Source organism: Durio zibethinus, chromosome 6, assembly GCF_047325235.1.
Source record: "Durio zibethinus cultivar Kanyao isolate XHJ-2024 chromosome 6, ASM4732523v1, whole genome shotgun sequence".
NCBI lineage: Eukaryota > Viridiplantae > Streptophyta > Magnoliopsida > Malvales > Malvaceae > Durio > Durio zibethinus.
The window spans coordinates 414,647-428,401 of record NC_143167.1 but is presented as its reverse complement, the minus strand read 5'-3'; the positions used below and the strand labels follow the sequence as shown (position 1 = coordinate 428,401).

At 33.0% G+C, this 13,755-nt stretch overlaps 2 protein-coding genes across 4 annotated transcripts; both read left to right on the top strand.

Moving 5' to 3' along the window:
- Positions 1-3,132: 3,132 nt before the first annotated feature.
- On the top strand, positions 3,133-10,989 carry RAD5 (DNA/RNA helicase protein). Of its 2 annotated transcripts, XM_022874765.2 has the most exons (20): positions 3,133-3,909; positions 4,076-4,209; positions 4,314-4,449; positions 4,631-4,684; positions 4,771-4,917; positions 5,000-5,151; positions 5,229-5,313; positions 5,398-5,670; positions 5,830-5,976; positions 6,064-6,219; positions 6,969-7,036; positions 7,433-7,555; positions 7,636-7,735; positions 7,841-7,953; positions 8,476-8,754; positions 8,863-9,063; positions 9,532-9,625; positions 9,711-9,782; positions 10,022-10,120; positions 10,390-10,989. In XM_022874765.2, exons 1-20 carry the CDS (start codon positions 3,214-3,216, stop codon positions 10,510-10,512), a joined length of 3,252 nt encoding a protein of 1,083 aa, XP_022730500.1. In that variant the 5' UTR covers positions 3,133-3,213; the 3' UTR covers positions 10,513-10,989. The 2 variants fall into 2 exon arrangements, with proteins under 2 accessions (XP_022730500.1, XP_089617759.1); XM_089761633.1 differs by lacking the exons at positions 9,711-9,782; positions 10,022-10,120; positions 10,390-10,989 and having other exon boundaries at positions 9,479-9,611.
- Positions 10,990-11,500: 511 nt separating this feature from the next.
- On the top strand, positions 11,501-13,336 carry LOC111285196 (uncharacterized). 2 transcript variants are annotated; one of them, XM_089761632.1, is made up of 3 exons: positions 11,501-11,732; positions 11,831-11,949; positions 13,012-13,150. In XM_089761632.1, the coding sequence occupies exons 1-3, from the start codon at positions 11,639-11,641 to the stop codon at positions 13,066-13,068; spliced, it is 270 nt and encodes an 89-aa protein (XP_089617758.1). In that variant the 5' UTR covers positions 11,501-11,638; the 3' UTR covers positions 13,069-13,150. The 2 variants fall into 2 exon arrangements, with proteins under 2 accessions (XP_089617758.1, XP_022730238.1); XM_022874503.2 differs by having other exon boundaries at positions 11,512-11,732; positions 13,092-13,336.
- The last annotated feature ends 419 nt before the right edge of the window (positions 13,337-13,755 follow it).

The window sequence follows — 13,755 nt, the reverse complement described above, 5'->3', positions numbered from 1 at the left end:
ATTTGGTATATAGAGCATAAACAAAAAAGATGAGAAATGTTTTATGAATATATTTGTTAATAATGCCTCTTTGTGTTTATTTGCTAATTAATATGCTCATGCTATGACAAAAAGGGAGAAAAATATCATATAGACAAATTTGCTTGTGCTTGACATGCATATGTTTGATTATGTTTATTTCATATATTTGACTAGCATATATTTGTTAAGTTGTGTTGGATTATGATGCATAAATTGAGGGAGAGTTTTGCCATTGGATTAGGATGCGTAAATTAATGGGGAGTTTTGCCATGTATTGCTTATGGGGGAGTTTTTCAAAATGTATTTCAAAATTTTAAATGTTTCAAAGAAAGTTATTCATCAAGCAAATTTATCTTTAAGTTTTGTCATATAAAAATGGAGAGATTGTTAGCCTTGAATTGATCTTTATTTTGTAATGACAAAACATTAAAGCTAAAAAAACTTAATCAAGATTTTGAAAAATGATTTATTTAGTACATGTTCTTAAGTTTTATATTTTGGTATTAAATAAATAATATGATTTTCGAAGCTTAAACAAACCTTTCTTTGTTTTCATATTTCTCAAACTAAATCTATCTTTAAAGATTATTTATTTGAGCTTAAATGAAAGTCTAATTGTTGTTTTTAAAATGAACTTATTCATTTTGGACTTAATACAATTTTGATAATATTGGTTTTGAGAAATAGATTAACTTAAGAAAGCTGTTTTACAATAATAAAGTTTTCCAACATCAAACTTGTTTTATTTTTCTGTATTAATTCACAAAGTCTTAATATTTAAATTTTATGTGGTTAGAAAAGCTCTTTAAGTCTACTTTATAATGGATTAAACAAAATAAAAATCCAAATTTTATAAGAAAAGATTTTAAATTTTTTCTCGACATTTTGTAGTTGTCAAAAAAACTGCATAAGGTATAAATTTAAAAATTCACTATAATTCGTACACAATGAATTATGTAATGAACTTTATATTGATAGAAAGCCCTTTAAATCTAGTTTCTAAATCTTCAAACGGTTTGTGATTTTGATTTGTATAACTCAGTTATGATCAAATTAGTAAGTAGAGTGCAAAACAATAAACTATCACCCAGCATGGACATGATCATCCCCTTTAGAAGATATCGATTAGTTTTCAAATAGAATGCTTCCATAACCCAAAATCCTAAAAAATGATTGATCCCCTACAAAATGGATCGATTGGTTAGGCTATTTTCAAAGAAAAATTGATTCAAAACATGAACCAATCGATCCCCTAAGGGAGGAGATCGATCCCTGAAGGCCAAAATCATTCCAATGGCTATTTTATTAAGGATTCAATGGTTACTTTCACTTCTCAAACACTTCCAACGGCTACTTCTTCAATTTTTCTATAAATTGGGTACTCCAACACACTATGAAGATTGATGCATCAAGAGAGCAAGAGCCAACGAACAATATTTTCATTCTCTCAAATAATCAAGAGTTTTTAGAGCTTCAAAGTCTATATCTTTGCATTTATTGTATCCAAATTATTTTTGTTGTTCATTCATTATTTTATTGTCTATACCATTATATACTTCAAATTGGCAAACACCCAACATTTGAGAGGTTCTTAGAGTTTGCAAAACATTTCAAAATTTTGTATTGTATGCTTGTAAGCTTAAGGGGATGATAAACCTTAAGAGTGTGTAGTGTTAAGTTTGTAAAGCTTTGAGAATCTTGTTTGTAATCTTCAACACATAGTGGATTAGAGTCTTGGTGTGGATAACCAAGAGAGAGGACGTAGGTACCTTGCACAGAATGACCGAATCTCTATAAATCATTGTGTTTGATTTCTCTATCCTTATCTCTTTATAATTTATTATTATTTATATTTGATTTTAAGTTCATTAATTGTTATTGTTTTTATTATATTTTCATCAAAAGGGCTTATTATATTAATTTTCATTTAACTATATTGAAATCATTATTTGAGAAGAATTTTGAGAGATCCAATTCACCCCCTCTTGGATCACCTTCAACCTATAAAGCTAACAATACATTTAAAAATTATATCAATAATTTAAATTATATAAAATTTGAGAAATAATAATTTTAATAAATAAATAAATTTTTTTATCATAATTCTTACGTATATTAAATACAAAATAAAATCATATTATTTAATTTAATATTATTTATTATATTATCTTATCATATTCTATCACAATTTCATGCATCAAATATGATACAAATGCTTATAAATAACTAATGATTATGTGATTTACTCACCGATTTTTAGTTTTAATTAGTAGAATATATGTTAAAATACTAAACTCTGATGAATAGTTAATATTTGAGTGATTTATTAATCAATTTTGTTTTAATAAATAAAATATAGGTTAAAATATTAAAAAAATTCATGAATTATTTTATTTTTAAATAAAATTAATATTTAATATATTGTCAATATAAAATTTGATTGAACAAGTAGGGTTAAGAAAATAATACATATTTTTTAAAATATATTTTAAAAAATAAAAATATAATTAAAATAAAAGATATGTATCACTCTTTTGTAATTAAAATTTTATACTAATAATTTATTAAATATTAACTTTTACATGTAATTTATCTATTGATTTCAAACGATTAAATAAAGCAATACACAAAAAAAATTATAATGCTTTAACGACGGAGAATGAATCAGTGGGCCACATACTTGTTGGCCATGTGAGTAATTTTTTGCTAGTGAAGTAGTGTAATTCAATTAAAAATCGAAATTAATCGAAATTAATGTCAATTTTGTCATTGCATAATAGTTTAATATTGATATTATTAAATTTTATTGTTATATTTTTAATTTTATTGATTTCTAGACAACAAGTAATGGAATTAAAATATTTTATTTGTATATAAATGATAAATTATTATAAGTTTTGTTTTTTATCTAAAAATTAAAAACATTAACAAAATTCATTATTGATTCATAATAGTGTAATGCAATGATAACCTTAACCTTAATTCCCTAAAATCATACTATATATATTCTATATTTATAATAAAATCAGTAATTATACTAAATAAAAGCAAAAAACGATTTTTGAAGCTTTTGCACTGATATAAAAAGTGGCGGTGAACGGTGTCGATGACGCGTCAGGTGTTCGCTCCGTCGTTCTCTTTGATTTTCTCCAACACTCTCCCGCCATCCAAGTTCCAATAACATGCACCTCCATGCATTTTAGCATTTTGCCCTCAAAATTCAAATCCCCCTCTCTCGCTAACCTACGGCCGAACAATCTCCTGCGTACTACCGAAAAAAAAAATCGCACACTTTGGATTAATTTGGCGCTAGGGTTTAGGGTTTTTGAGAATAATCCGATGGGTGGGAACAAGGTGACGGAGGAGCTCATTTCCACCGTCCGATCAATCATCGGATCAGACCATTCCGAGATGGACATAATCAGAGCCCTACACTTGGCCAAAAACGACGCCACCGCCGCCATCAACATACTTTTCGACTCGCCTCATAATTTCAAGCCCAGAGAGAAACAACCCGAACCGGAGATCCGAAATCCAAGCTCCAATACAGCGCCGGTTAGTTTAAAACCGAAGAAAACAGGCAAAGAGAACACAAATTCTAGTATTAGTAGTAATGGAGATGTTGCCTGTGGTGCTAGTACTTTGGAAAATGAAGAGGATGTTAGGGTTGAAAATGATTGGTGGCTTGTTGAATCCAGCGACGTACCCGGACTTTCGACGAGTAAAGGGAGAAAAGTGAAGGCTAGGGAGGAAATTTATTTTACGTTTCCATTGAAGAGTAGTGGCTCGAGTCCGTCGGGGCCAGTGGCTAAAGGTTTTGGAAGAGGAAGGCCAACGGTAACAGCTTGTTCTGAGATTGTTAGGTTCTCCACCAAGAACTCTGGGGAGGTAAAGATTTGAATTAAAATTTTAGTAATAATTTGGTTATTGTTTTTCTTTAGTAATTACTACCTACTTTTTATTGATGGAAGCAAAAAATGGGACTTGAAATGTAAAAAGCGAATTATATTTTTGAAAGATTAAAAATTCAAAATGCATTTGATTATTTTGGCAGATTGGTAGAATACCCAATGAGTGGGCACGTTGTCTATTGCCGCTTGTGAGGGATAGGAAGGTTAGAATTGAGGGGATGTGTAAATCAGCTCCGGATGTGTTGGGTATAATGGATACTGTTGTTTTATCTTTAAGGTGTGGTTAGTTTGAATGTTTACTCTTTTTAAAATTGTGAAATGGGTATTTGTTTTGATTACTAAATCCTTTTTTAATGAGCATGAATTTTTGGTTTGACCCAGTGTGTACATTAATAGTTCCATGTTCCATAAGTATCAGCAGACTTCACTGAAGGCTGCCAGCAATTCCACTGAGGACTCTGTTGTTCCTCCTCTTCCAAATTTGTTCCGGTTGCTAGGCCTAACACCCTTTAAGAAGGTAATGGTTTGTCTTAAGTTTTGATGTATTGTTTTGCTTGTGATTACCTGGTGAAAAAAATTAATCATGAATTAAGCAAAAAACTGTAGTTGGTTTTAATACACTTGTGTTTGTATTGCCCACAAATTTTTCTCAAATATTTTAATGAGCAATGTCTTTGTTATTGTTTTATGATAATTAGGCAGACTTAGCTCCTGCTGACTTGTACACAAAGAAGCGTCCCTTGGAGACAAAGGTAGCAACAGATATACAGTTATAATTATTATTTCAATAATAGTGATTTTTAACTGGTTGAATTACTAAATGATATGGTGCAAACAGGATGGTTCTGCTCTTCATACCCCATTGTTACCTACAAACAAGTTTAAGAATCAAACTCAAAGTGGAAATGAGGTTGAGAATGAGGAGTCCATCTCTGATGCTGATCTTGACAAGATTGTTGGTGTGGGAGACAACTCCGAGTTAGAGGTATTGTCTTTTTTGAATAGTGTTTGTAGAGCATAGCACTACTAATGATAGGTGAAATCATGTGTCAACTACTGTGTTTTAGGAAATGGATCCCTCTAGCACCCTCCAGTGTGAACTTCGCCCTTACCAAAAGCAAGCCCTCCAATGGATGGTTCAGGTGGAGAAGGGACATTGCATGGATGAGGCAGCAAGAACACTGCACCCTTGTTGGGAAGCATATCGCTTAGCAGATAAGTATGTCAGATGATCTTTTTAGTTGATTACTTTCACTCCTTACGTTAATGGATATTGATGGAGTATCTCTTTTATAGGAGGGAGCCTGTTGTCTACTTGAATGCATTTACTGGTGATGTTACAATAGAATTCCCGAGCACACATCAAATGGCTAGAGGAGGAGTATGCCCTTACTATTCCTGCTATACATTTAAGTTAGTTCCCTCTGACATTCTTACTGCATCTTAACTTCCTTTACTTTTGAAGATTCTGGCAGATGCTATGGGGCTCGGGAAGACAATCATGACAATAGCTCTCCTGGTAACCCATTCAGAAAGTGGTCGGCTATCAGATAGCCAATCCCCAGATCAGCCTTCTGATCAAGGTGGTGCAGTCAGTGATATACTTGGCCAATCACCAAATTCCGTGAAACATTCAACAAAATTTCCTGGCTTTGATAAGTTTTCAAAGCAAAAGAACAAACTTGCAAATGGTGGCAATCTGATTATATGTCCCATGACTCTTCTTGGCCAATGGAAGGTTTGCCTTCTCAGTTTTGAAGTCGACTCAATTTATGTTTTTGCTTATAGTAGCATCTGCATATTTAGAACATAGCACTTTTAGTATCTATGTTTTATCTGTTTAGTTCTTTGCTTTTCTGTTATTGAGTGTGGCTCTAAACATTTTGGTATTTGTCAGGCAGAGATTGAAACTCATGTGCAACCTGGGTCTTTGTCTTTATATGTTCATTACGGACAAAGTAGGCCCAAGGATGCAAAATTTCTTGCTCAGAATGATGTTGTAATTACTACATATGGAGTTCTAGCTTCAGAATTTTCAGCAGAGGTGGTTAAAAAGTCTTACGTTTAATATTGTTAAAATCACTGCATATCTTATACATAAGTAAAAGGTGATTCATCTTTTGTTTGCCAGAACTCTGAAGATAATGGAGGACTATACTCAGTTCGGTGGTTCAGGATTGTTCTTGATGAAGCACATACCATAAAGTCCTCTAAAAGTCAAATTTCCATGGCTGCTACTGCTTTAGTTGCTGATCGTCGCTGGTGTCTCACTGGGACTCCTATCCAGGTAATAACATTTTAGAAAAGTGTGTAAAATGTTTGTTTTAAATGCTTTTTGAATGTGTATAGAAAGCAAGTTTTTTGTATTTTAGGTTTCTTTTTATTGCACTTTTTTTCATATGTGGAAGTGAAGGAGGATGATTCTGAGTGTTTATTAGTGCATTTGAATTTTCTTCCATTTTCTTCTATCGTGTTCCATTAGCTGAGCACCTGCCTCACCCATTATGTTAAATAGTGCATGGGGGAGAGGTGTATAATAGGGAGAGAAAGAAAAGGTGATGGGGAGAGAAAAGATAGAGCAGAGAGGGAAAGGTAGCCCAGAGGACAACATGATTGAGGTTTTGACCTTAACTACCTAATTATATGCTAAGTGTACTGAAATTCGCATGTGCTCGTTGTTTTTTGTTTGAAGCAAAGCCTTCTCTGCTTTATGGTAATTGTTTCTCAAACATTTTGTATTTAAAAGATATTGCCAAAGTAGATTTCCTGATATATGTTGAACAATATAAAGTGTAATACTAATTGTGTGTGGCCATCAGTGTATGTTTTCTTCATGCTTACTCATATTTCTTTCTCTACACATATGTAGGTTCCTTTTTATTTTAGGATTTTATGTTTTGTGTCATTTAAATTAGTTCTTATTTCTGGAAGGATCAATTTCAGGTTGGAATTTGACTTTGCAGTTATCACTTGCTTCATAAAACATTGATTTCCAAGGTTTTGTGTTGTTCCTAATAAGAAAATTTACTGTCTCAGAACAAGCTGGAGGATATATATAGTCTTCTCCGGTTTCTGAAGGTGGAACCTTGGGGAAACTGGCCCTGGTAAGTTTTTCAAAACTTTTGTTGGAAAATGTAGGGTATGATACCACTAAAATTGGATATGGTTGTTTCTTGAATTTCTTTTTGCATATTATAAAAACAACAATGAAATTTAAGTTTTAAATGCTTTTCTCCGCCTGCATCATTTAGACATATTATTAGCTTCATAAGGTCACATTTGTTTCTCTTTGGGGTCGAAGAGAGCGCTGCTATTTATCAGTATGAATATATGTTGAACATTAACATTATCTGTGCAATGTATGGGCTCCTCTTCTATGCTTCTATTTTTCTGTTGATATTGTATTCAAATGCATTTTGTAGGCTATGCTAAAGCTGATTCTTTGAATTTTCTGTACCTAGAAAGATTCTCTGAATTTTAGCTAACTAGCTATGATATAGGTGGAACAAACTTATCCAAAAACCGTTTGAGGAGGGCGATGAGAGAGGACTAAAGTTGGTTCAGTCAATCTTAAAGCCAATCATGTTAAGGAGAACAAAGTGTACCACAGATCGAGACGGCAAGTGAGTATCCTGTATAAGGATCCTTAGTTGTCTCATTTGAGCTTTTTATAGATGTGCTCCTAAAATTTTGTTTGTTATAGGCCAATTTTAGTTCTCCCTCCAGCTGATGTTCAGGTGATTTACTGTGAGCTCACTGAAGCTGAAAAAGACTTTTATGAAGCCCTATTTAAAAGATCCAAGGTATATCTAGTTAATGTCAGCTTCCTTCATTTATTTTTTGGTTTCATTTACATTTCTTGCTGCCTTTTTACTTTATAATTGTTGTCTTGGTGGGTATCGGTTCAGGTGAAATTTGATCAATTTGTTGAACAAGGCCGCGTTCTTCATAATTATGCTTCTATTTTGGAGTTACTTCTACGTCTACGACAATGTTGTGATCATCCATTTCTTGTGATGAGGTCTGTTGCTTACCTTTATTCCCTCCTATCTCCTTTTTACTGGTGTGATGATGATGGTGCTTTGAAGAGGCAGGTGGGAAGGTTGTCTATTTTAAATGTTCAGTTAATAGCTTATAAAGAATCTCTGTTGCTCAAATTAAGTTTATGTTGTCGACTGGACTGGTTTGAGAGATACTTGGTCAAAATTTTTTTTTCTCCTGTTGTAAAATGTTAGACTGTCCTTTTCATTGCTGATATCTGCCTGGAACTTTTTATATGGATTTTGTTACCGCATTGATTTACTCATCTTTCTAATCATCATTGTCTTTGATATTGTTGTCTTTATTCAGGCACCACTTTAGGGAAACTGGTGGCTCCTTGGATTTTTTTTTTTTAACAAAAAGTTCTATATTGGCCTGAAAAAATAGCTAAAGAAGATAAAATGCAACTGCTCTTCATTCTTATGAGTATCACTATTGCATCTTTTATAAAATAAACAAAATTTGGTTTTCAATGTTGATGGTTAATTTTGATGTGTTCTAGCCGGGGAGATACACAAGAATACTCGGATCTGAATAAGCTGGCTAAACGATTCCTTAAAGGCAGGCAGAATAATGTAGAAGGGGAAGCCAAAGATGTGCCTTCAAGGGCATATGTCCAAGAGGTGGTTGAAGAGCTGCGCAAGGGGGAACAAGGGGAGTGTCCAATATGTCTTGAAGCATTTGAAGATGCTGTACTGACTCCATGTGCTCACCGCTTATGCCGTGAGTGTCTCTTAGCAAGTTGGCGGAATCCAAATTCTGGTTTATGTCCTGTTTGTAGGTATCTTGAAATCATATTTTTTTTCTTTTTACTTTTATGGCCTCAGGTTAAGTTTAAGATGAATTTCCAAAACCTGTAGTCTTAGAGTGCTTCATTTTTACCTCACAGGAAAACTGTTATTAGGCAAGATCTTATTACAGCCCCAACTGAGAGTCGGTTCCAGGTTGATGTTGAAAAAAATTGGGTGGAGTCAACCAAGGTTGTAGCTCTATTGCAAGAACTTGAAAATGTTCGTTCATCAGGCTCTAAGAGCATTCTCTTCAGCCAGTGGACTGCATTTTTGGACCTCTTGCAGATTCCTCTTTCTCGGTAATTATTCCTAATTGATATAACACTTGTACATAATATCTGGTTTAAGCTCTGTCAGTGTCTTGAATTACTATTTCTTTCATAAAAAGCAGTTTCATGCATGGTACTATAGCACTCTTAGGTATGTTTTCATAATCTAGAGGGGCCTTTAAAAAACTAATTTATCAGATTGACAAAATTGAAGGCAAAATCTCATTCAACTTGGTTTTATTACTGATTAAATGTGATATAAGGGCACATGTAACAGAATTTGAATAGTCTGAATCTTGTTCAAGTTAATTTGGTGCAAACAATTTTTAACTAGGTCAAAATATAGTTAAAGATGGCATGCTTTTATCAGCCTTTTTCTTCCTCTCCCTTCTCGTGGCCTAGCAAGTGTTTTTACCTTGTTCATCATGAATACCTGATGATGTAGATGTCTTCCTTGTAAGTGTTGCTCATAGTAGTAAAATGCTTATTAACGTCCAGGAGCAACATTCGCTTTGTTCGACTGGATGGGACTTTGAATCAACAGCAGCGTGAAAAAGTAATAAAACAGTTTTCAGAAGATAGCAACATCAAGGTATGTGAATTTTTTCTGGATGAAGATTGATTTAATAGTTTTCTTTATGGCATGAGTCTTATTGTTAGCTTGATTATTGGATCAGGTGTTGCTGATGTCATTGAAGGCCGGTGGGGTTGGAATAAATCTTACTGCAGCTTCCAATGCCTTTGTTTTGGTATGCAGAACATTAATTTTGTATTTATTAAGTGCAGTGATTGGTGGTATGTTTTATGTTGTTTTATTTGGTATTTTGATAAGGAGTCCCATGTAGTTTTGCACGTCCATTCAGGAATTATAGCTTAGTAATAACTTAAACTAATAATGCAGCTAATTTCTGTATTCTCTATGTTTGTGTTTTGGTAAATATTTAATTGTTTATCGATGACTGAGTAGTCAAGATTTGCTTTTATGCAGGATCCATGGTGGAATCCAGCTGTAGAAGAACAAGCTGTCATGCGCATTCATCGCATTGGGCAGACTAAAAAGGTGGCAATTAAACGGTTCATCGTCAAGGTATACATTTGTCCCTTTCGAAGAAACCATTAAAGTAATACACTAGAACTTTATTCAACTGAAATGAAGCTTTTGGCCAAAAAAAAAAAAAAAATTTTTATGAAACTGCCATTTATGCTGCTGTCCGGGTATTTTGTGCTCTAGGGGCTTTTAGTAGAAATTGAGTTTAAAATTCATGTCAGAATTTTTGCAATACTGAAACATACTTTTGCATTGTTCTGAATTTTTTTGATTTCAATCCTACTTTTCTATGATGGATGTGATATCAGGGAACAGTGGAGGAAAGGATGGAGGCAGTGCAAGCACGCAAACAGAGGATGATTTCTGGTGCCTTAACAGATCAAGAAGTTCGAACAGCACGTATTGAGGAACTAAAAATGCTTTTCACTTAAAAACCATTGTAGAAGATGGGGAACTTTATTTCACTTCTCTTGTTGCATATAGCCATAGCTTTTTCCATCCTTGAAATCAAGTATTTTGGGACCTTGCAATCTTGGATGGCACGGGAGGTTCTTGGTTCCAGGTGTTACAGTTTTGAGGCAACAAATTTATGTTTATTTTACCTGAATAGTCTAGATAATGATGAGAGCTTAAGCCATTGCTGTGTTGACCCATGTTGGTTAGGATTTTCTAATTTTGGGATAATCTGGAAGTTAGAATTTAGGGATTATTGATCCTTCCTTGGGCGAGTCTCAACCAAAGACCGCTTGTACAAAGCAGGATGAGGACCTCAAATATGTTAAGGATGAAGAATACTGAGTGCATGCTAGTGTAATTTTAACTTCAGGTTCACTAATATAATTTAATGTAGCTACTAGTGTATTATAATTACTTTTTGATGATCAATTGCATCACCATTTCTTTGCTTTTTTTTTTTTTTTTTCCATTTACAAGGTAGAAAATCAAAATTTATATTTATAATGGAGTTGTAAGTGTTAAGATTTGAATTTTAATTTATTAAATGTTATAATTAATTGAATTGAACTTTAAATTCAAGATAATTTTATTTTAATGCTCCATTATTTGTTTGTTATATCCCTACGGATAAGAGTTTAAAAAAGTAATTTATTTTTATGCATGGTAGAATTTTTAAACTCTATAAATTTCGATATTGATAATTATATATTTTTTTGTTATATTAATTTTTTAATTATTTTAAAATAATATCTTACATGGGCATGTGTTGTTCTACTATTTTCGTTGATGGAATTTAAAAATTACACCTGAAAATGGTAATGCATGAAACAATTCTTTAAAAATTTCATTAATAATATACTGAATAATTTTTCTTAAAGTATTTAGTAAAAGTGTTCATGGGCTTTGGGCCCAGTAATTTAAAATTGGTTTCAGTTTTAATATCCCAAACCCAACTCCAATCGAAAGCGATCACTTGACAGTTGACACCTTAAAAACACCCAATTTCGATTATGCAAGACGCCGTTGTTTTCCTATCGCTTTTTCAAAGCAAAACAACAGCGAAGAAGTCGGTGGAGTCCTACATCAGCGCGTAAGTTTTTGATGGAGAAGATGAGTGCAGAGAAGAAACCCTCTGATGCTTCCCAGCAACGCTTATCCTGCGCCACATGCTTCGACGCTCTCTATTTCTGCTATTGTACGCCCTCCTCTATGTTTCTTATTCTCAAATTTCCCACCATTATATATTTTTTTCCGATTTATTTATTTATATTTATAGGTGAATTTTTTGGGCAGCTCCGGTTCATCAATTACAACAATATTATAGAGTAGGAGTTCTTGACAATTGCTATGGAAAATGGAATGCACTTTGGGATTGTTTGTATTTGAAAACCAAATCCCCTTCTCAACTCCAGGTACTTTTTTTTTTTAATTTTTTAACTATTATAGAAAAATAAAGGCAAATCTATGATTTCAATTTGCATGCTAGTGCAATTTTTAATACTTTTGTTTTATTTTGTAGAATAATATAGTTGCCCTATGCTTACTTTGTGCTTCGTGTTGATTAGAGGGCAATTATAGATTAGCTATCAACAATTACACATATATATTGTAATTTGGATGTTATTAGACCAATTCACATAATGAATCAGATGTAAAAGTTCTTAGTATAGGATTCGCGAACCTTTTGTATGATTCCATGGAACTCTGAAGCATCATGAGAAAAAAAGATATAGATCAAGTGTCAACTGGTATTAACTTTTTTTCATATGCTGCGAAATCGTCTCTTCAATAATGAACAATGAGAAGTTTGAAAATGTTTACTAAAGTTAAAATGTACTTAACCTTTATATTAGAGACAACCAAAATTCTACTGCTTAAAAATATTACTGTGGTAACTCAAAACAAGATAAAAAGGAAAAGAAAGGATGACTATAAATTGGGATGATGGAAGCAAAAAGAATTAAGTGGCTAAGCTGATATTGCAAAGGAACTTTTAAGTGTGGGAAAGAATCATCATGACATCTTAGTTGAAGAATGATAGCATTCTTTTTAGAAGCCGAGGTGGTTCAAATAGTTTAGGTACACATGATCTGGATATAGGAGTGTGGAAAATCTAACGCATATTTGTTTTTGAGAAATTCAGAAAGACAATAATGGAAAGGAAAAAAAAAATACGATTATTTTCTAGGTGAAGGAGTAAGACATTGATATTTTTCCTAGCATGTGATGGTGAGAGTTAGTTATATGGCAAAAAATTGAAAGAGTCCTTAGACCCAAGCTTGCTTGTTATATATAGTGTACGATAATGTTTTAAACTATGAAATTTCTTTTTTGGGGTTCTAAGACAACATAGCATTCTTGTTGTGAATGCTAAATATGATGACATTCATTTGAATGGAACGATGACTCGAGGAGCTGTAGAGAGTTTTTGTGACTGCCCAAGTATTTGACTTTTTTTTTTTTTTTTTCTCTAGCTGGAAAAGAATTCAACTTGCACTTGCAGTTTATCTTGTTCTATGTTCCAAAAGTAATGACCTAGACATGCTTAACACAGGAACTTCTAGAAGCTCGCGAGAAAGCTAAGTCCCACATTTGGACTTTTCGGACGCCTGAAGAAGCACAATCTTACTGGAAGCAGGAATTTGGACATTTAGATGATATGGATTAAACTGTGTGGAAAGCTTTAGAACTTTCTTTGCAAATGTTGTTAGCATCATTACATCTTCATTGCTTCATCTCAGATTTTGTATAACAGGTCTGACATAAACTGTCATTAAGCCTCATGGCTGAGTTTTTTTTTTTTTTTCCTTAAGCTTCTATTTGCCTGAGATAAGAATATCTGAAATTTCATTTGTCAAGAATGAGCAATATATGAATGTGGCATATGGATACTAAAATAAGTTTGTTTTATTGAAATTCTAATCCTCTGTTTGTGATCACAAACTCTTCTAACCAAAATACAACTGAAGGTCCAAATGTACAGCTAATTCGGCAGCTTAAATTTATTCGTTAAAATTTCCGAAGGGCCCAGTAAATATACAAAAATCTAAAGCCCAAATAAACAATCAAACAGTGAAACGCTTAATAGCCAAACAAACCCAAAACCAGAGTAACGAATGCTAGCTATGAGTCAAGTAGTCAAACCAAGCATCTCCTATCACCCGTTAACAACATTTTATTCCTGTAAAAATTCTTGGTCTCGGCCTAATAATTGCTAC